We start from the raw sequence: 24562 nt of genomic DNA on the forward strand, positions 1-24562 counted from the left end.
ACCTTAATAGTCAAAATGTCTCAACTGCTAATATCATTCTCAGTAGGTTGTTACAAGAGAACAAGAGGAATTATAGAAAGAACAAGCATGCACACCAATTGAAAGGAGAAGAAACCATGATCCAATGCTAGCAAAGTGTGTTATGTTATGGGTTCATGGGAGAGAAAGAAGGAACATGGATTCCATGGACTAGCATGTTGTGTTTTGCTAGGTGATCCATGAAAAAGGAAAGGATAGTTGATAGGTATAACAACTCATGTTATGATAGTCAACCCATCCTAAAATTTAGTGCAAGTTGAAAAAGGAGAGTCTTGGTCGATTCGTCCTAAAACATCGTAAAATAGAAGAGTCATGGTTGACCCATCCTAAGATACAACACAAAAGGATAACCAAACAAAGCATTTTCTATAAGGAAATTCGTAAAATTGAATAAGGAGGCCACATATATTCCCCCCCTTAAGATTTCAACATAGCTCTATGTTGATATCTTAAGGTAGAAAGAACACGGAATAAGAATACATACCTTTATCACCAAGGACATATCCTTTAAGCAACTATGTTCATGCAATCCAAGCTAAAAATACAACTCTTATGGGTAAGGAAGAGGTAGTTGTAAAAGAGATATTTTGAAATAAATGTAAAGAGATCCTTTTAAGGTATGCAAGGAGGAAGAGATATTTATCTAAAGATATCTACCTCCAAAAAATAGAGGAAATCTTTGCTAAAGATTACATCTTCAAGAGGGAAGGATACCAAAACGCACACCTTCCCTATTTCTAGGAAAAGTGGATTCTTAGTAAAGGATTAAACACTTTCTAAGGAGAGATTATTCATAAAAGATGTATTGTTTCAAGAAAGGAATAAGTCTAAACCATGGCACATACATGTACATGCATGGAGGATAATTCTATGCAAGGAAGTACATCAAGTTATGAAAGATACACCTCAACAAAGGAAAAGGAAATCATTGTAAAGAAGGAATGATTGAAAACTATTCTTGCCCCCTAAGTGTGAAGACATGAATAGATATCTAGACTATTATGTTACCTATTTTGATTACACCTGAAATTGTACCACCATGAATGACAATCAATCCCCAAAAGGTAAGCTTCCAATGTCACATAGTGAGGCGTAATATAATAGGAATTTAGATGTTATTTAGGATGATCATGAGATGATATCACTCATTGTTACCTTTTACTTCAATGATAGCAGAATCAATGAATTGTTGAATTTTAATATGCAAAGCTTGATATTCATTAGTGGAATGGCCAAGGAGTTGATGATACACACAAAAAGTAGGATTGTCAAGGTCTTGTCTAGGATTTCTTCTTCATTTGGGCCAAAGAAGGGTAATCAAGTTGGCTTGTTCAGAAGATTGGATAAAATAATATCTTTTTATAATGAAACATGAGAAGACATGGATGCACTAGACAATGTGGAAGGTGATGTCAACAAAGGAAGAGATTGGAAATATAAAACTTCGTTGGAAAAATGTGATTTCTCATGACCTTCCAAATTTTGTTGCACACATAATAAATCATGTACATTGCATCCATGTTTGGAATCAAATGTGGGTGTTGAAATGTCTGGAGGAGATGATTCAAAAGAGCCCCAATTATTGTCAATACATGTTTTGGAAGAAGAGTTTGGAATAGAATAAATTTGTATAAATGACACGCAAGGCTCCTTCAAGGCTTCATAATTAGATTGAGGGACATTATATCCATTAAAGGAAGGTGTAAAGTCTAATCTACCCCAATTATTTGCTAAAGTATCATTGATAAGAGACTATGTTGTTGAAGGAATCATAGTGTGAAATGGACATATGCATCCTACTTCATCTCAAGAATAATATTGTACGGAGGAGGATCAACCTTGATCATGTGGATTTAATTGTGATGTATGAATTTGATTGTGCGGTGAAGAGTAGATGTGATTCCTTTCATAACATGAACCCACAATTTATCTAGAAGCATATTATAATTAAGATTATTTGGGCATGACATGGATAGGAGTATATAAAGTCATAGGTCCTACTTTTATAGGTAATATGACTATACCAAGTGACTCTGTAGAAAAATTATCAAAGCCACAAACACAAAGAGAATTAGGTTGAATGGAAGCATAATCCCAATTTAAATTATCTAATAAGTCAACATGAGAAATCTTAAGGGCTGACCCATTATCAATTAAGGTACCTCTTATTCTTTGCTCATAAATGCAAGGAGTAATCATAAGGGGATCATTTTCTTTTCAACCTCTATATAAGGAAATTCATTTTGTGAGAATGTAATATCATCTGGTTAAGAAGAAGGACGGGAAACTACCTTTTGTAAGGCTTCTTGGATTAACCCATGGCATGATGGTGAAGCTTGAATCAAATTCTAAAGCGAGATCTTAGCTAAGGTGGCATGAATTTTTTCAACATGATTAGGTTCCCTACCATCATGTTTCTTAAGATGAGGGGGGAAGGTAGATAAGTGAGAAGAACATTGGAATTTTGCTTGTTGATTCTTGTGTTATATGTTTTAGACATTTTAAGTTCATATTTTGTAACTCTAAAGAATAGCTAGGAGGTCTTTTTAGTTTCTTGGTATAAAAAATAGAATTGACTTGATTAGGTTATTTATGCATTAAAGCTTTACCTTAAGGAGGGAGAGCATTGGAAATATTTCCATGAAGGGGAATAGTATCATCCTCTTGCTCCAAGGTATATTCATGAGTAGGTCAAACTTTAGGAGAGGGACACACATAACTTAGGTGCTAAAAATTTTCCAACCAAAATCCCAAGGGTAGATGTACAAACGCCATTAACATATCACTTACAACACAAGAAAATAACTACAAGCAATCTTACATCAAGAGAAGGTTGAACTTACACCTAGAATTCGAGGATGAGTTTGGGAAGAGGAAGAAATACCTTTCTTTCATTAGCTAATAATAGTCTAAGCAATAGTATCATCTACAATACCGTTGCATGGGGAAGCAAGAGGGAAAGCCCTCATGGAGGGCTTGTTATCACACAAAGAGGCAATAGACTGATGAGGCAAAAGGCAAACATCCTTTACTAGAGGTTAGAGGTAAATAGGAGCAACAAAAAAAGTAAGTTGCAAGAATGAAGCATAATATTACCCAATAGGGTCTGCAGGGCATGAGAAGGACACACCAGGAGCATGAGGCTCATCATAATACTAGGAGTCATCATTAGAAAAAGAACTAGAAGCCTAGATAGTCAAGTGATCATGATTAACATCCTTCCACCAAGTAGTAGTTCCTTTTTGGTGCAAGAGAGAATAATTTGTGGCCAAGTGACCAGTTGAGAAGCAATGAAAACATTGAAAAGGGGGGTCCTCATAATCGAATGATTGAGCCCATGGACTATCCCAACAATAGTAAAACTGACAGCATGAACACACATCTAACTACTAGAAACAATAATAAGTCTAGGCATAATCACCTAGGACCCCAACATAAGCACTAGGAGCAAATCTCCCTTTATTAGAAGCAGTGGGACCAAATGAACTAGGCATGACCAATCCAAAACCCCCCACATTGTCACATGATGTTATATATGACACTTGCTACATGATTATTGAGTTTTATATGGGGTTTTAGTACAATAGTATGCCTTTTTCTTTTCTTTTCTTTTAAGACAATCAAAATCAACATTTTAAAAATTCATCACATTTTGTTAATTATGATAGTGAAAAAATAAAGAATTTAAAGATATAAAATAATGATTTATAAAAAAGAAATTATGTAAATTTTATTTATTTAATTTTTTTTTAAAATGGGAAAATTTTCTATCACATTTGATTCGTTTATAATAAGGTGTTTATTATACTTACTATTTTTAAATGAGTAATGCTTTTCCTAACACATGAACTAAAAATAATATGTTTTTTATTTGTTCTCAAAACATAAATCCCCCCATGCACACATGTAATATATGTATGTAGATATGTACATATACATATGTTTATGTACATATATATGTATATGTATATGTATATGTATATGTATATGTACATGCATACATACATCATACATATATTTATGTACACACACATATATACATGTATGTATGCATGTAAGTATATGTATGTATATATAAATATATATATATATATATATATATATATATATATGTATGTGTACATATATATGTGTGTGCTATACATATATATGTATACACACATATGCATACACACATATATATGTACATATATACATATACATTTGGATATACATACACAGATAGATGCATACACACATAAATACATATACATATACATATGTATATATAGACACACACACACACACACACACACACACACACACACACACACACACACACACACACACACACACACACACACACACACACACACACACACACACACACACACATCCATGCATGCATGCATGCATACGTATATGTATGTATAGTTTACTATTTTCTCCAATGTCTCAAAATCATGACATTATTTTTTTAATGAATTTCTATTGATTTGAAAATATAATTTTAAAAAATAAATAATATTTTTTATTTATTTAAATGTATTATAGAGAAGACTATTTATCTATAAGATTTTATGTTTTATGGTTGTTTGATCATCAAAATACGATCCAAAGTGACAATTTTTGTTCATTAAAACCATTAAAACTAATTTGGAGAAAAAAAATGGCCACACAAATAGGAACTATGTAAGGGGCTTCAATATAAGAGGGGAATTACATTAAAGCCCTTTCCATGTGTAAGAAAATGATAGGCTTAAATGATAGTTATTTAAGCAATTTCATATGTAGAAGAGGGTTTGATATAAGAAGGGTTAGGTTTAGGTGGGTTAGATTGAACCCCACTTAGATTAATGATGACATATTTTTCCTTTGTGGATTTCTATTTATCCCTTAAGTGAGTGCACCTTTGTGTTTGCACCACATGATCATATATATTGTCCTCTCCTCTAATCCATCATATCTTTTATATGTAGCTAATTGGTAAAGTTGTATGATATCACTAGCACTCTTTGATCACTATGATTTTAGTGACTATTTCATGATTATGTTGGCTCTCTTATAGCCATACTTTGTGTTGGTTCTTTCGTAATCATATTTTTATGAAAGCTCCTTTGTAACTACAATATTTCAAACTTATTTGTTGCATGACTATCAATTTTGTTGAAGGCTCCTTTACAATCATATATATCAATTTTTTTTGCTTAGGTTCCTTTACAATTGTATATATTAATTCATTAGCATGAGTTTATTTATAAGCACATCACTTAAGTTTATTGTAGGCTAATTTACAACCAAATTGTTCATCCTTTTCTTGGAGAATCCTTTGCAACCATATCACCATTTTATTGCAGGCTCCTTTGTACACATTATCTTTGGTTGCAAGCTCCTTCACAACCATGTATCCTTTTTTATCTTTGAATTTTATTTGTTGACATTATTAAGTACTTGTTGATGGTCTTTTGAATTTATCTTTTAGATTTACTCATAGAATTGTGTGCCTATAGAATCTAAGAAAGAGAATTCATTACACAGAACACATAGATAAATTTTGCCCCTATCTATATCCTTCTAATGAGTGCTAGTTAAATTTACTTTCATATTGATTGATTGTTTACATCGACATGAATAATTCATATTAGTTAACATGTTAAACAAAATGGGGATAAAATGCAAGGGTGAAAAGTGCACACCTTGCACTTTTGTCCTTTAATTTAGACTTAAATGCAATGACTAATGTCCAATTGCCATGTTTCTACATAAAATCTAGCAATTAACTAGAGCCTTAATTAGGCCTAACTCCACACATCCTAAAAATCCAAATCTAATATATAGATTCCCCATTCATTGACCTAGATTAAATCTAAAATTGTAGATTTAACTTGGTTGTAATCTACAACTATATCTTTGATTCCAAAATTTGATATTCAAATTAAAAAACCCTAATTTAATTATTATGTATAATTCACCCACTCATAATCTACTAGCATACACTTATATTATGGGTTATAACTAACTATAAAACCATTTCTTCTTGAGAAAAAAAACAAACAAAAGAAAACCTTGTTTCTTTGTTTTCTTAACTCTAAAAGATGTTAACCCTCAATTGGGTGGCTATGAAAATAAACTCAAAAAGAAAAACATCAAGTTAATTATAATTTATAACTCACCCACTCATAGTCTACTAGCATACACTTATATTATGGGTTATAACTAACTACAAAACCAACTCTACTTGGAAAAAAAAACCTTCTTTCTTTTTTTCATTTGTTAGAAAAGGAGTTAAATTCCTTGGTCTCTAAAAGATATGTTAATCCCCAATTGGGTGGCTATTAAAAGAAACCCAACAAGAAAAACACTAATTTAATTATGAGTTATAACTTACCCACTCATAATCTACTTGAGACCAAATCATCTTGGGAACCTTGTTTCTTTGTTTCCTTATGTTGGAAAAGGAGTTAAATTCATTTGATTCTAAGAGATGTTAACCTCCAATTAAGTGGCTATGAAAAGAAACCCAAATCCAAATACACTAATTTAATTATGATTTATAACCCACCCTCTCATAATCTACTAGTATACACTTATAATATGAATTATAACTAACTACAAAACCAACTCTTTTTGGAAAAAAAAAACCTGATTTCTTTGTTTCTTTCTATTGAAAAATGAGTCAAATTTCTATGAAAAAAAAACTGAAAAGAAAAACACTAAAACACTAATTTAATTATGATTTATATATGACCCACTCATAATCTACTAACATAAAATGATAACTAATTACTAAACCAACTCTTCTTAATAAAAAAAACTTATTTCTTTGTTTCCTTCCTCGACTTTAAAAGATGTTAACCCCAATTGGGTGAGGATGGGAAAAAACCTAAAAACAAAAAAAGAAAGTAAAAAACATGCCTTTGTGAAAGGAGAAAAGCTTAAGACAGTTGATGGTTTCAACGGCCCTCTCCAATAACGGACAGCTAACCTTCCATTTCTGCACGTCTCTTCTTATAACTTCCCTCCATCTTATTCGACTTTATTGATGGTCTTTCCACTATCTTTTTATCCTCCACCATTTTCATTTTTCATTTCCAAACCAGTTTTCTTTTTCTTTCACAGACTATGAAACTGCAATAAATCTTTTGGGTTTCTCAGATTGAAAGCCGCATTGTTGAACAATGAATCAAACTACTTCCAAATCAAATGTGAAGGCTGGAAAGCAGCCATTACCCAAGTTACATAAGAACACAGACTTGCATTCCATGCGCAGAAAGAAGAGGGCGAAGAAAGTTGCAGAGACATTCAAGGCTTACATATTCAAGGTTTTAAAGCAGGTCCATCCTGATACAGGGATTTCTTCAAAGGCAATGGGTATCATGAATTCTTTTGTGAATGATATCTTTGAGAAGCTTGCTTCAGAGGCATGCAGGCTTGCAACTTATAACAACAAACCTACTGTTACTTCAAGAGAGATTCAGACTGCTGCAAGGTTGATCTTCCCAGGGGAGCTTGCAAAGCATGCAGTGTCTGAGGGCACAAAGGCTGTTACAAAGTTTACATGCACTTAAGAGTAGCTGGTAAGGAGTTTTGCAAGATTTGGGTTTTGTGCATTTCAATTGATTAGATGCTTGAAATGCATTTAGGTTAGGTTTGGAGTAGAGATGGTTGTGATGGTTTAAGGGGCTTCAATCTTGAGCTCTGAATTTTTCTGAGGGATTAGATTGGTTGAATCTTTTTGAAGTGTGACTGGGATTATATTAAATCTTTTGTTATGGGTAGCCTTAAGGATGACTCTGATCTGTTTAAGAGGTTTCAATCTTGAGTCTTGAATTTTTTGAGGGAGTAAATTGTTTGAATCTTTTAGAAGTGATTGGAAAGATAACTATTTTTTTCTGATAATCTTAAAAGACACTTATTTGTTAATGGCTTCACTATTGATCCTTGACTGTTTTGTTTTTGGAAGTGTGACTGAGAGTGGGAATACATTATATGGATAGTCTAAAGATGATTCTCTGTTCATAAGGATGATTTTGATCTGTTCAAGGGGTTTCAATCAAATGTCTTGAAATTTTTTAGGGAGTAAATTGGTTGTATCATTTTGGTTGTATCATTTTGGAAGTCACTGAAAAGATACTATCTTTTTATGGGTAATCTTATGGATTACATTTATCTGTTAATAGGTCAATATTAAGCCTTGACTGTTTTGCTTGAGTAAATTGTTTAATTTTTTTTGGTGTTGGAAGTGTGACTGGTAATTTTCTCTAATGGATGACTACAAAGTCACTGAACTTCAATCTTGAGCCTTGGATTTTTTTTGAGTAAATTGCTTGAATTTCAAATTGAAGAATTTTTTTTTTTCAATGGGTAACCTTAAGATGATAACATCCTATCAGATGCTTAAATATTGATTGACACCTGATTATTGTGATTGTTTATTTCTTATGTTTTATTTTCCATTTTTTTGAACCTAAAGAATTTTAAAATATCCCTTAAGGCGTGCATTTTGTTTATTCTTATGTTTTATTTACTATTTTTTTTTAACCTAAAGGATTTTTAAAATATCCATCCTAGGCATGCATTTATTTTTCTTCCTGTTCTAAAAGATTTTGACTCAAAAAAGATCAGTGAGTTATTTGTTTGCGCAAAAACCAAGAGAAAAGGAAAATTGGAATTATAATAATATTCGTTATTAACTATAGGTAACTTGATTTTTTTTTTGTATAGTCTCTTAATTTTTATTTAAGATTGGAATTATAATAATATTTGTTATTAACTATAGATAGTTTGATTTCTTTCTTATAGTCTCTTAATTTTTATTTAAGAAGGTTTTTTATTTGAAACTCTTGCTAAATATGTCAAATTAATTTTGTATCTTTAGTTTATATATTTATAAGTTATATTTTTTAAGATTTTTACTTTGTCAAAATTTATACATTTTTTTTTCTAGTATACTTAACTTGTCATATTCATAATCCATAATCTCTTAGTCATCATAGGCATCTCTCTAATAGGTAGAGTTGACAAGGTAGCATCATGTTTTGCCCTAGGAAGACACATGGTGAACTCTTCCAATAATTGAATTGAGGGGATAAATATTGTAAAAGTAATAACACTAACTTTCTTATAAAGAAAAATTGCAATCAATATCTTTATTGTAATAACACTAACTATATTAAAATTCTAACAAATATAAGTTGGCCAATAAGAAATATTCCCAAAATGAATAGTCCAAATAAAGATCATGAATCCAATTCCAAGAATTTGGGCATGAGGGAAGTCTAAAGAAGAAATGTTTAAAGGTCCTCAATATGGGCAACCTTCCATCCAAAAGACAATGAATCCATTTCCAAGAATTTTCGACATAAAGGAAATACAAATAAATAATGCTTAAAGGTCTTCATTTTATAACATACACATTTAAGATGGGCAAGGTCAATATGGGTGAGCCTTGTACTCAATTTCAGCTCCTCAAAAGGGAAGTGATGGATTTTATTTGCTCAAAATCATCTTTCTAAACTTTGGCAATTGTATAGATCCAAGTGTGAGGGGGGGGGCAATTAAAAATACAACTACTTGTTAATCTTGCTAAATTTGTAGATTTTACTTATAATATTCAATCTTTATTCTATTACATATTTGAATCAAAATATTATGGTTTCTTTATAAGACTCTTAGTTCTACTCCGTGAGAACAATTATGTAAGAATTTGTCATCAATAAACTACTAGACAAAAGAGGGAAGATAAATCCCACTTGTAATCTAAAAAAGACAAATAATTTAGCATCAAGAACATACAATGATTGGAAGGAAGACATTTCTAGTGGCTTTATGAAAGACATTGTTGAATTCATGGTTAAGAAATCACATGCGATCATATACCTTGTCAAAATAATACTCTAAGAAACAAAATGTGTTTTCTATAGGCAATGGCCCATTCTATTCATAAAAAACATTTTCTTATGGTCAATAATGGAGATGGAAAGGTTGCAATGGAAAGGTTGCAAATGATGAGTACCAAGGATGGATCTAGAAAGAATCTTTTAGAAGATGTGGAGAAAAATGAATGACCACTATCTAAATTAATGATATCTTTATCCCAATCTTTGGGTTTAAATTTAATATAATTTCTAAAGTTAATAATTTGACCTAAGAAAACTTTTCTTAATAGTTTTGGAGAAGGTTTTTGAGTAATAAAAGGTATTGTACCTTTAAAAGCTCACAATGAGATTCATCTAAACTATACACCTAATCATCATTGGCATAAGGATTAAAGTTCTAGGAAGATAGATATTCAAGATATTTATAGATGGAAAAGTCCAATAATATCTTGTAGGCTACTACATTTTTACTAATTAACTTAAGAATTCAAAAAAAAGTAATGTCAAAATTACATCAAATTTTATATAAAATTTTAATTGAAAAAATAAAATTATTTTTAAAATAATAATAATAAATAAGTATTAGTATTAATATTTTGAAGATTTTAGAAATTATCCAATAAATAAGCTCAAGTGTATAACATTCATGATTGTTCCTTACCTAAAGTAAATAAATAAAGATTAAATCCATTTTTAAATGGAGAGTGAAAATGTGTGAAAGATTATTTATTTTATAGCTTTATATAGAATTGGGTTAGAAGTATAGAACACAAGGTTATAATCTATCACATTGGAAACAAACAAAAGGGAGTATTTTTAGGAGACATTGTTCATTATAATTATGATTTGTTTGAAAAAATAAATAAATGTAATCTCTTATATCCAATGCTCAAATAATATGTAAATTTACTTTTGATTTTGATGCTATTTAGTTTTATCAAAATCTAAAATTAAATTAAGAAAAATGATGTGCTATTATTTTTTATATTTAAATACAGTAAATTAAATAATTGTGTATATTTTAGATCAATTAAATTTACTATGGAGATGTGGAGAAAACAAACTATTAAAGAAAGGATCAATCTAATCAAGCCTTGCACACAACAATCTAGAAGGTTCCTATTCTTCTATCAAATAAATGAATTGAAAACTTTATTTATTTGATTCACTAGTCCTATTCTTGTATGTCAATTTATTAATTAAATATTAATTATTAATCATCTTCATAATTTTTCAAAAGTTTTTCTTGATTATATTAATTATTTAAATATTAATTAAATAACTAGTTTATTAATTCCACATCATTATCTTTTTCACATCATCTTGCCATCTCATCATTGTGACTAAATAAATTAATTTTTTTTAATATTTAAATTGTCACATCAATTCTCAACTTCTAAGTCCTAGTCAAGAGGAGGAAGAAACTTAGCTATCCTTCTACTTCCTATATTCTCTCCACTACTCCTACATCTTTGGAAGAGGTTTTGTCCACCTCAACCTAGTCAATGTCTACTTGTCTTGCATTTTCTAGATCATCTCCAACTATCCTATAAAGTTTGAATGTTACATCTAGATACCACAATCCATTCATCTTTGTCATCTTGAAGCAAATTAGAGCAATCTAAGAGCAATCATACCAGCATAAAGAGAAAAAGTTGATAGGACATAATGAGACAACAGATGGAGGGTTTACTTGTTTTAGTTTTCTTCTTCTACATGTTTCATTGGTAACTTGGTTTTTCTATTACATACACTAGTTCAAGTATGCTTAGAATTGATTACTTGACATGGATTTGAAATGGCATATTGCATCTTGACGAAAATGCTCAAGTATAGGGTCACATGCTATTAATTATTATTAGAATCTTTTATAAAAAATGATCCTCCACCCTAATATTTGCAAAAATATAAAAAATGACGCTTCAATCATTAATTATAAAAATATCAAGTCTATAAAGGAAAAATGAAAATAGTTGATGTTTTTTGGAATAGAGCATGTTCCATCTTTAAATTAACTTAATTTTCAATGGTATTGGTTTCTTATTAGGTTGAGAGTGAAGTAACCTATGCAATATTATGGATGAAAACCGTAAATATTGATAAAGGGTGTCATGTCCCCTTTTTATAATAATTTTGTTATGGACAAAAATACCTATTTCCTAATTCACACAACTTCCCCATTCTATTTTTATTCATATTATCTTTTCCTTTCCTCCCTATCTTTATCTAAGACCCCTAAAGTTTCATAGTGTTGGAGCAGTTCTAATCTTGTAAGTGTTTGATGATCATTAGAGTTTCAAAGCTCCTTGTCTTGGAATACCCTCATTTCTAAGACCCATTTTTCCTAATTAACTTCAACACTAGACTTCTGAACTTTTCCTTCCCATCGTGCCTTTCTTTCACTCCCCACTATAAAGTAACCATTTTTTCTTTCCCCAAGTATCCTTCTCTTGTCATTCTCAACTTCCAACTCCTAACTCGATGTTTTTAGCAAGTTAATTTGTCAAAGTCAAACTTGTAGCATTGCCACTACTCATGCACATATGTATTGTCATGCCCAATTCATGAACTCTGCTAATAACTTCGCACATCTCATCAAAGTTATATTTTCACTAATCGATTTATTTTTCCTAAGAACCCTCAATCTTCAACACTCAATGATAACTTCTACCACATATCCTATCATATTTGGTGGTGCGTGCTTACCTTAAACATTGTAGCATGTATAAGTTGTTCTCAATTCTTAAAAATATTGTAATCCTCTCTAGAGTAGTTTGAAATTTTTAATGGTATGAGTTCTCATCGTCGCTAGTCTCCAAAGTTTGGAACTTATCAATTTTTATTATTAATCTCACCTACCTCCAAGCATATCATGTAGTAACATTAATTCTTTTTATTTATACCATAAATTTAAAAAAAGGCCCCCTTCCACCCAATAACATTATTTAATATTTTTGGGCATAGATCTATGTGTAGCTCTACTTGTGAGGATAGAGGTTGAGGTACTTGTTGCTAACAATGCAAGTGTTTTTTTAGGGGTTTGAAACCTTCAAGAACTTCACCCTTATTATCGAGGTTACACGTAGGTCACAAGAAGCCCATTTCCATACCTTTTAAGTATAATATTAGACACATGTGAGCATACTTCTATGCATGATCTAAAGGAAAACAACACATTCTAGTGTCGAGGACACTAATGTAGATCTTGACATTATTTTTGAGGATATTTAGGGTTCAAATTCTTTTGAAGTTTTATTAAGAAAAATACACTAAAAACCTAACTATAAACATGCTTCCAAGAACTTGTATTTAAATGTGTAGATTTGAGGATGAAAATCTTCAAATTTATAGATGGTCAAGGGGGGTGAAAACCCTTTTGGGCATGCATTTCAAAGGAAGAAACCCTTTTGGTTAGAGGATAATCTCACTTAGAGGTTGTATTAGAGCTTTCATGGTGGGAACTATTAGTTACATTGAGATTGACCAATTTATAGGAGGTTATAGATGTATGTGGCATAGCATTTTGTAATGTATTATGGTCCCACAAAATGTATGAAAGGTTCTATATTATATTTTTGTATTTGTAACCCAATTCAATTTGAAGGCATTTTTGAATGCAAAATATTATTTATAATTTAGGTTTTATTGATTTGAGTAGATGTTCAAATATGTGATTTATCTATATTTGTGAACTTAACTTGTAATATTAGGGTTTAGTGTTATTGTGTAAATGCAAGTAGAAATTGTTTTTTTGGTAAGATTTAGTTAAAATATTCAAACCCAAAATTTAATTATCCTTAATATTGAATAATTACTAATAAATTTAATTAGCACTTTCTACATTATTAACCTTAGGACATCATAGTGGTATCATAGTTTGTGATATTGCCAACCTATTTTATTTTTAGAGATAATGTTTGGTATGTAGAATTCCATACATTGTAGTGGCAAACAAACCATATACTATAAAAAAAATAAAAAAATAGGGCCACAGTTCAGAAAATATAGAAATGAAAACTCTTCCTCCTAAAAATATGTCAGTATAGAGCACCATGATAGAACAAGAGGAGAAATAATGTGGGAGAGAACATTGAAGCTCAATTAGAAACAAATTTTGATATGATACTAGATGTGTTGGCATAGTGCTTCATAGGATGGACAATAACATGAATGTGTTCTAGACAATAGATGGTGAAGGATGTACTTCTATGGAAAAAAAAATTAATGTCACTTATACCAATACTTGGAGGACTATTCTTATCTCTTTTTATAGGCCATTCCAACATGATTTCTTTCATAGAGAGGAAGAGGTTCCAAAAAATGAAGCTTAGAGTCTAATTATTGATGGCATTGCAACTTGTTATGTTGAGTACGAAGCTCTTTTAGAGGAAATGATGAAATATCATAGGCATCATAGTTGCAATTTTTGGCTTATTTTGGTTCGATAGTAGACAGTTGTAGTTTGTAACCTCCCATTTCATGGATGATGGGATTTATGAATTCCAAATTGTTACTTGAGATTTCAATAATATTTGTAGGTTGGCAAGATTTTTATATAGTTTAAAAATAAGACACTCCAAAAAATATTAAAAATGTAATAATATTAATGGCAATTGGAATAAAATAATTAATATTAAAATGTTCAAACAATTATTTTTTACAATATATACAAATTAAAAGAGAGTACAATTTATTAACTTCACAACTAAAATTTTATAGTATATTTAGATAAAATTATTCCACTAGTTATCTAAGAGGGAAAAAATGAACATTTAAAATCTCAAAAGAAATCACTTTAGAATTATTTTTGAGAAACAAAGAATTTAATTTGAAAGTAAATTAGAATATGTCCATACATGTGTGAATTTCACCATCACAACTCTATAATTGAGAATATTACTTTTGCGATGCTTCAATTAATAATATGAAAGCAAATAGTAGTTTAGGAGAGGTCTATGAAAACATCCCAAAGTTATTCATGCTGCATTCTTTAATTGACTATAGATTGTACATATATGTATGTACATGTACATGTATATGTATATATACATAGATGTGTGTGTGTGTATACACACATGTATATACATGTACATATGTACACACACACACACACACACACACACACACACACACACACACACACACACACACACATTTATATATAAATATTTTTTAGCATTTACTAAGGGGATAAGTGCACAAAGATGGTGGTAAAAAAGGGGTATAAGTGGACACTTTTTTTTTCTGAAATCAGGTGAACCTGAACTTGGAGGCAAAATTTGAAAGTCATCCACTCAAGATATGAAGATAATCAAAGAAAAAATATTGTAGTACTTTGAATCTAGTTTCCAAACTACTAAACCTTTTCAAAATTGGATATTATTAAAGGGGTCAAATCCTTCGTGCACGAAAAATAGACCCTGATTTTTTCTGAAAAACATAACATAGTGTCTGACGTGCGCATCAAAAACTCATAATTAGATTTAGTATTTTGACAAATCCTTTGGGAGAAAGATAGTTAAGAGTGAACAATAGTTGATGTGTATTTTTTTGTAATTTTTTGTTGAGTTTTTTTTTTAAAGTGATTTTTCCAATCGAGTACATCCTGAAAATTAGGTACTTGTTCGTGCGCGAAGCATAACTTGCACTAAAAAAAATAAAAATATAATTTTATTTTAATTTACATTGTAAATAGTCAAATGCACTACAATAATAAATAAAGTTTTTTAAATTTGGATAAGTAGATCAAAAGTTAATAAAAAAATGGTACACGTATGTCTATGAGAACTATGGAGACACTAATAAAAGAAATTCAATAATAATATGTTATTGTTCAAATTTTTAAAAAATTATATGGTTAGAAAGCTCAGAAGATGGGTGAAAATATGGTGGCAATTTTAGAAATACCCACTTGATGAAGTGTAAACATAATGATGACAAAGTTGAGAAACCAAGTTGATAAAATAAAACACGTCAAAAAGGAGGGAAATGGAGGGAAATCAAACTTCCAACCCGTAGCTTTGTCATCCAGGCCTATTTCCAAGCCTAAACAGTCAAAAGCACACAAATGGGGTACCTGTGGTATAAGAAGTGCATACGGGGTACCTATGGTGTAAGAAGCGCGTACGCTCTATCTTTACTATAAACAACACGTATGCGCTACTTTTGTTTAAAATTTGGGAGTGTGTATAATATGATATTATATATAATATGGGTATGTGCACCAAGTTGTGGTACTAAAAGGGGGTCTTAAGATGCCACTTTTTTTTTTTCTGAAATCAGCAAAGTCTGAACTTCAACGACAAATTGAAGATAGTTACACTCCAAATTTGAAGATGCAACAAGAACAAGAGTCAGAGTACTTCGAGTCTACTTTCTAAACTACATTTTTTTAAAAAAAATGGTGGAGATTAAGGGCTTCAAAAAGGGGGGCCACAAAAAGTGGTCATGTTTTTATGCAAAAAAACATAACATAGCATCTGTTGTGGCCCCCCTAAAATGTTAACTTTTTTTTTGAATTTTTAAAATCGCTTCTGTGAGAAATTAGCTAACACCTTGTAGTTTATGCCAGAATTTTCAGCTAATTTTGTAATGAGTATATGATTTTTTACTAATTTTCAAAGTGGACACATCCTGAAAAACAGAAATTTGAGCGTGCTCCCCCCTAAAATCATTGAAAACAAATAAAAAATCAAAACCTTTTTTTTTTAATTGTGTAGAATGGAGTCTAGTTTCTAAAAATGTAATTTTTTTCAAAATCTGATGAACGTGTAAAAATATATACCCAAAATAGTGCATGTTGGTTTTTGACAAAAAACGGACACATTAATAAAAGAAATTATAGATGAAAGACTTAACGAAATCAAAATTTGAAATAAATTACATTTTTGGATAGCTAAGAGGGAGCTCAAGTTTACCACGGTATTTTTTTTAACTTCATTGAAACACGTGCAAACTTGACGGAGAGCACGACCAAAAATATGTCAAAATTTTCAATGTTCTGACAAAAACACATCTCTAGCCTGAAATGGTCATCCAAACCTTTGGGTTGGATGCCCAAGGCAAATCCAAACCATAGGTTTGGTGTTTCCCAAAGCGGGCCATTTGGCGCTCGCCAAATATGGCGAGCGCCCTATTTGTCGTGTGCCAAATGTGATGAATGGATATTCCATTTGGCGTGCGCCAAATGTGGTCCATATTCCACATTTGACGCACGCCAAATAAGGATGAAGAGGGAGATAGCTCGAGGGATAGCAGAATAAGGGAATTGTGAGAACTAGAAAGGGGAGGGACAAAGAAGAGTATGTATCTATAAGAATGAAGAGCTCGAGAAGAGGTAAGGGGAGAGAGAGAATATGAGATCTAGTTCATAGAAAGAGGTGGAACTACGAGGGAAGGGAGATAAAGAAGGGAGAGGTGAGATGGGGGTTTCTATGTACACATTTGGCACTCTCCCTATTTGGTGCGCGCCAAATGTGGAATAGATACAAACTCTTCTTTGTCCCTCCCCTCTCTAGCTCTCACAATTCCCTTATTCTCCTATCCCTCGAGCTATCTCCCTCTTCATCCTTACACCCATCTAATTCCCTCTCTCACCTCTTTCCCTCGGTTTTTTCCTCACTCCCTCCTCTCTCTAGGTCCTAAGGGGTCATAGGACACCATATGACCCCTTAGGACACAAAATGACCCCTAACGACACCTAAGGAGTCATATGGTGTCCTAAGGGGTCATAGGACACCATATGACCTCTTAGGTTACCATAGGACCCATAACAACACCATATTTTGTCCTAAGTGTTCATAGGACACCATATGACCCCCTAGGACACCATACAACCCATAACGGCACCATATGGTGTCTTAATGGGTCATAGGACACCATATGACCCCTTAGGTGTCGTTAGGGGTCATATTGTGTCCTAAGGGGTTATATGGTGTCCTATGACCCCTTAGGACACCATACAACCCATAACGACACCATATTATGTCCTAAGGGGTCATATGTTGTCCTAAAGGGTCATAGGACACCATATGACCCCTTACGACACCATACAACCCATAACAACACCATATTGTGTCCTAAGGGGTGACCCCTTACGACACCATACAACCCATAACGACACCTAAGGGGTCATATGGTTTCCTATGGTCCCATAGGACACCATATGACCCCTTAGGTGTCCATACGACCCATAACGACACCATATTGTGTCCTAAGGGGTCATAGGACACCATATGACCCCTTAGGACACCATGCGACCCATAACGACACCATATTGTGTCCTAAGGGGTCATATGGTGTCCTAAGGGGTCATAAGACACCATATGACCCCTTAGGACACCATACGACCCATAACAACACTGTATTGTGTCCTAGGGGGTCATATGGTGTCCTAAGGGGTCATAGGACACCATATGACCCCTTACAACACCATATGACCCATAACGACACCCAAGGGGTCATATGGTGTCCTATGGCCCCATAGGACACCATATGACCCCTTGGGTGTCCATACAACCCATAACGACACCATATTGTGTCCTAAGGGGTCATAGGACACCATATGACCCCTTAGGACACCATACGACCCATAACGACACCATATTGTGTCCTAAGGGGTCATAAGACACCATATGACCCCTTAGGACACCATACGACCCATAACGACACTGTATTATGTCCTAGGGGGTCATATGGTGTCCTAAGGGGTCATAGGACACCATATGACCCCTTACGATACCATACGACCCATAACGACACCTAAGGGGTCATATGGTGTCCTATGGCCCCATAGGACACCATATGACCCCTTAGGTGTCCATACGACCCATAACGACACCATATTGTGTCCTAAGGGGTCATATGGTGTCCTAAGGGGTCATAGGACACCATATGACCCCTTAGGACACCATACGACCCATAACGACACCATATTGTGTCCTAAGGGGTCATAAGACACCATATGACCCCTTAGGACACCATACGACCCATAACGACACCGTATTGTGTCCTAGGGGGTCATATGGTGTCCTAAGGGGTCATAGGACACCATATGACACCTTACGACACCATTCGACCCATAAAGACACCTAAGGGGTCATACGGTGTCCTATGGCCCCATAAGACACCCTATGACCCCTTAGGTGTCCATACGACCCATAACGACACCATATTGTGTCCTAAGGGGTCATAGGACACCATATTACCCCTTAGGACACCATATGACCCATAACGACACCATATTGTGTCCTAAGGGGTCATATGGTGTCCTAAGGGGTCATAAGACACCATATGACCCCTTAGGACACCATACAACCTATAACGACACCGTATTGTGTCCTAGGGAGTCATATGGTGTCCTAAGGGGTCAGAGGACACCATATGACCCCTTACAACACCATACGACCCATAACAACACTTGAGGGGTCATATGGTGTCCTATGGCTCCATAGGACACCATATGACCCCTTAGGTATCCATACGACCCATAACAACACCATATTGTGTCCTAATGGTTCATATGGTGTCTTAAGAGGTCATAGGACACCATATGACCCCTTAGGACACCATACGACCCATGACAACACCATATTGTGTCCTAAGGGGTCATATGGTGTCCTAAGGGGTCATAAGACACCATATGACCCCTTAGGACACCATACGACCCATAACGACACCGTATTGTGTCCTAGGGGGTCATATGGTGTCCTAAGGGGTCATAGGACACCATATGACCCCTTACGACACCATACGACCCATAATGACACCGTATTGTGTCCTAGGGGGTCATATGGTGTCCTAAGGGGTCATAGGACACCATATGACCCCTTACAACACCATACGACCCATAACGACACTGTATTGTGTCCTAAGGGGTCATATGGTGTCTTAAGGGGTCATAGGACACCATATGACCCCTTAGGTGTTGTTATGTGACCCCTTACGATACCATACGACCCATAACAACACCTAAGGGGTCATATGGTGTCCTATGGCCCCATAGGACATCATATGACCCCTTAGGTGTCTATACGACCCATAACGACACCATATTGTGTCCTAAGGGGTAATATGGTGTTCTAAGGGGTCATAGGACACCATATGACCCCTTAGGACACCATACGACCCATAACGACACCATATTGTGTCCTAAGGGGTCATATGGTGTCATAAGGGGTCATAAGACAGCATATGACCCCTTAGGATACCATACAACCCATAACGACACCGTATTGTGTCCTAGGGGGTCATATGGTGTCCTAAGGGGTCATAGGACACCATATGATGCCATACAACCCATAACGACACCATATTGTGTCCTAAGGGGTCATATGGTATCCTAAGGGGTCATAAGACACCATATGACCCCTTAGGACACTATATGACCCATAATGACACCTAAGGGGTCATATGGTGTCCTAAGACACCATATTATGTCCTAAAGAGTCATATGGTTTAATTTTTATGGTTGTGGCTATCAAACTATAGGGTATAGAGTACAAATTTATCAAAGGTTAAAAAATTTCAATGGAAGTCATTTGGCTAGCGCCATATTTGGCGCTAGCCAAATGAGCTGCACAAAAAAAGGTTATAGGGTATAGAGTAGAAATTTATCAAAGGTAAAAAATTTCAATGGAAGTCATTTGGCTAGCGCCATATTTGGGGCTTGCCAGATGAGCTGCACTAAAAAACGGTTATATGGGACCCTTGACCCGTGATCCAAGCCCACATTCTCTCATTTTGTCTTCTTTCTACACATGATCAGACAAAAAAATGCTTTTTGCATGCTGTTGACATTTTTATGCAAGGTTATTTTATACATTCCATTAGCTCTCCACCACCTTTTTTTCATTTGGCAACATCAAAGAGGAAGAACACAGTTTTTTTATCAAATTTGAATAATTAAGGTAATATTTTCTTGTTTTTAGAATTCAAATACTTATTAAGTGTTATTTTGTTTAAATGTTAGAATAAAAGTGTGAGTCAAATTTGATTATAATCCTATTAGATTTACATTACATTTAACAATGCATTTGAAGGAAGTTGCATAAGAAAATTATTTGTTTAGTGGTTTAAAACAAAATTTGCAATTTCATACATCCTTTTTAAGATCTTATGAAATAATTTACAAAAGGAATACATGAAATAATTTCAATTTCATATATCCATTTTAACATATGCATAATTAGGACAGTCATAGATGCATAATTAGGATAGTCATAGATGCATAATTTCACTTTATTCTCTTTTATGTGCATGTACATGTAGAAATCATCATCATGCCGAGGAAACGACCAAAAAATGTAACACCAGAAGAGCGTGAAGCTAAGAATGCAAAAAAAAGAGAATGAATGAAGCAACTTCGTGAACAAAGGAAATCGAATACCATAGAAGAAGAGGTGCCAATTGAAGAGGTGCCAATTGAAGAGGAACATGAAATATCCATCCAATCTAAGAGAGAGACAAAATTGGCCACACAAAGGTAACAGATGCAAAACCTTCGTGCAATGAGACAATTGAATCCCGAGGTTGAGAGCATGTCTACCACAATTCAAGTTGAAGGCACCCCATCTCTTACATCTCAAGTTTAAGGCACACCATCTCTTATTGGCACACCGTTGGTGTCTAGAACATCTCATATTGAATGCACTCCCTCTATGACATTTGACGTTGCAAGTACTTCACGACTGACGTCAAGTATTGGAGCTACACCATCTTGTACACCTCAATTTCAAGGTATGTCATCGTTTTCATCTCCGGTTGAAGGTATGCCACCTATCCCTAATGTTGTTGACATTCCTAATCTTGAGATAACTCAAAGTTTGAGAACACCTCCTAGAGTTTTGCATGGAAAGCCTAAGTATTTGATTGATATTGATGCTAATGTTTTGAAACCAATGGTTGACAAGATTCTGAAGCGTACTTGTCAAAGACATGCTAACCGGATATGGAAAATATTTTTTGAGCCTTTAAATGAGACAGGAAGATGTCAACTATTTATTGAAATGATGAGAAATTTGAAATTTAGGCCTATAATGAAGATTCTTGGGCTAAGAACATCGATTGAATCAAGCGACAAATCTATTGTGAAGAATCTAATGAATGCATATGATACAGTTGGTTCTAACTCATGCACAAAAGATAATAATGCCACACGACGCGTCATTACATCAACAATTGTAAGCACTCAAACTAAGAAAGCTCGCCTCCTTAGAAAGACAAGTAAACAATTGAATATAAGTAGACAAACTCTAATGAGAGATTTGGGAAGGCGACAAAGAGCAGAGGATCCATATAACAATGAGTTATGGGCATTTTCTGGTAGATTACCACGGAAAGATAAAGCAATTGTTGAAGCCTTGAGATCCCTAATTGAAGATTTTTGGAAGAATAACACAAGGGTATCTCCAAATCAAAGAGATGTTGTAAGAAGGAGGATTGGTAGTAAAATTCATGATCCACATCCGAAACATTTTTTGGATATGACTCAAACACAATTTTTTGCCAAGTTTCAACGTATGTATCCTCAAATAAAAATTAGTCAAAGATTCTTTGAAATGGTAAAGCCTTTTTATGTCAAAATAAATCACACACGCACAACTTGTTGTAGAGTACATATTGAATTTTCTAACCATTATGATGTTTATCAATGCATATGTATAGATTTGCATGCTAACAATGTTTTGTAGGAATGCAACATAAATGGTCCACCGACATCTTCAAGGGAATTCATATCTAGCATCTTATGTGAAAGAGTAGATGGTCAAGTATATTACAATAAGTGTTGCTTGGATGGCACATGTGTTGATTTTGGTGGATTGTGACATTTACAAATTTGTCAACATATGGATATTGGACAAGAAATTGGTAATGAATTAGTAGAATTTGAAAAATATAAGACAGTGGCCTACATGCTAAAAGATGGAAAAGAAGCAAAAAGTTGTGAATTGGTTAGTGAGAAGATTCCAGTGTATCAGTTTATGGGAATCTTTCATGAGAATATAGTGTATGAGTATGCAAGGCATAACCATCGAGCTCGTTGGTTGGACTCACAATTTAAGCTATGCAAGGACACATTTCCACTTCATACAATCGTTTCAATTGTTGACTTTGCAGAGAACTACACACTACAACCGCATAACGAGGTGCAATCACAATATTACAACTCCACACAAGTTGCCATATTTGTGCATATAGCATTCATTCATGCACATGATAGTATGGAAGAGGATAGGAAGATATTGAGGGAGTATCATTTTTACATCAGTGATGATTGCTCACACTCTACAAAGTTTGTGCAAGGTTGTTTTTCAGATATTCTACGATGATTTGGCTAGCCGAGGCATATCATTCCGTCAACATATCATAAGGTCAGATAATTGTGCATCACAATTCAAGAACTCTCAAATGTTTTATTGGTTGAGTAGGATGCATAAGTTGACTGCTATTCAACATATGTGGAATTTCTCTGAGGCTGGGTATGGAAAAGGGGAGCATGATGGTGCAGGAGCATGTATTAAAAGAGCTTTAGCACGAGAAGAGTTAAAGTACAAAGGGAATGCAAACTTGAAAGATGCAAAATCAATTGTTCAATGGTGCAATGGTACAATTGGTCTAGGTAATCAAGGTAAGTCTTCACTTCGCAGATTTTTTTTGTTGGTAGATGATACTAACATTGCAAAATTAGAAGATTGTTGTACATTGACATGATCGAGTGAGCTACACTCTTTCAAAAGCTCTAATGCGGGTTCATGGACTATCCATATGCGGCGGATGGCATGTTATTGTTCTTCATGTAGAGATGGTGCCTATAATGACTGTGAGTCAAAGGAGTGGGTGGACGAATGGTGGATGAGACCTCTAATCCCACTTGAGACATACCGACCTCCGAGTGCATTACAACTCACACAGATGGAAGCATCAATTGACTTTGACCATGTGTCAGATTTAGTCCAACCAGGTAAATTATCCACATGCAATTTTTTGTACTTTAATATTTTACCTTAGTTGTTTGCTAAATTCTTCTCACTTTATCATTGCAGGGCATGTTTATGCAGTAATTGCAGCTGAAGACAATGAAGAAGGAACAAATTATTACCTGTGTCGTTGTGTGGATGCAAAAAAGAAATTGGATCACCCTGTGGTAGATGGAGAAAATATTGAGTACCCCACAGGATCAGTAGTTGTTACTGGTACATGGCTTAGAAGGTACCCAGTGAAGAAGTCTAACTTGTGGTCGTTCGAGGGCTTCGAGACACATAGGAAGATTCTTCATTATTCTAACCTTGTTGTAGCTTCAAATGTTCATTTGATCAGATATGGGGGTAGACCACTAAACAAGAACCTATGGAAGGTTTGTGAGTCTGACCATGAGGCCATACTAGACATGATAAAGAGTAGAGCAGATCTAGATGGTTCATTGGATTAAATGTAAATATAAAAAACTTGTAATATCAATCTTATTTGGATATATGTACATGACTTGTATTTTTGACTACTCGAGGCATTGTAATATAAAAAATTGTGCTTTTGTCTTGTTTTGTGTGATTTTATGTAAATAATGTCATTTTGGACCATTAGAGATCACATGGGATCATTTCATGAAGTATACCCTGCTAATATGGTAAAAGATGTAAAATATGTTCATTTGTTGTCAATCACTCAAA

At 33.8% G+C, this 24562-nt stretch overlaps 1 protein-coding gene across 1 annotated transcript; it reads left to right on the forward strand.

Annotated features, from left to right (window-relative positions):
- Positions 1–6988: 6988 nt before the first annotated feature.
- Positions 6989–7930, forward strand: LOC131027569 (uncharacterized). Its single transcript, XM_057957654.2, has one exon. It carries the CDS (start codon positions 7197–7199, stop codon positions 7584–7586), a length of 390 nt encoding a protein of 129 aa, XP_057813637.1. The 5' UTR covers positions 6989–7196; the 3' UTR covers positions 7587–7930.
- The last annotated feature ends 16632 nt before the right edge of the window (positions 7931–24562 follow it).

The sequence above is a fragment of the Cryptomeria japonica genome, chromosome 10 (genome assembly GCF_030272615.1).
Source record: "Cryptomeria japonica chromosome 10, Sugi_1.0, whole genome shotgun sequence".
NCBI classification, from domain to species: domain Eukaryota; kingdom Viridiplantae; phylum Streptophyta; class Pinopsida; order Cupressales; family Cupressaceae; genus Cryptomeria; species Cryptomeria japonica.

Coding starts and splice junctions, on each gene's coding strand:
- LOC131027569 (XM_057957654.2), top strand. CDS start 7,197: ATGAATCAAACTACTTCCAAATCAAATGTGAAGGCTGGAAAGCAGCCA.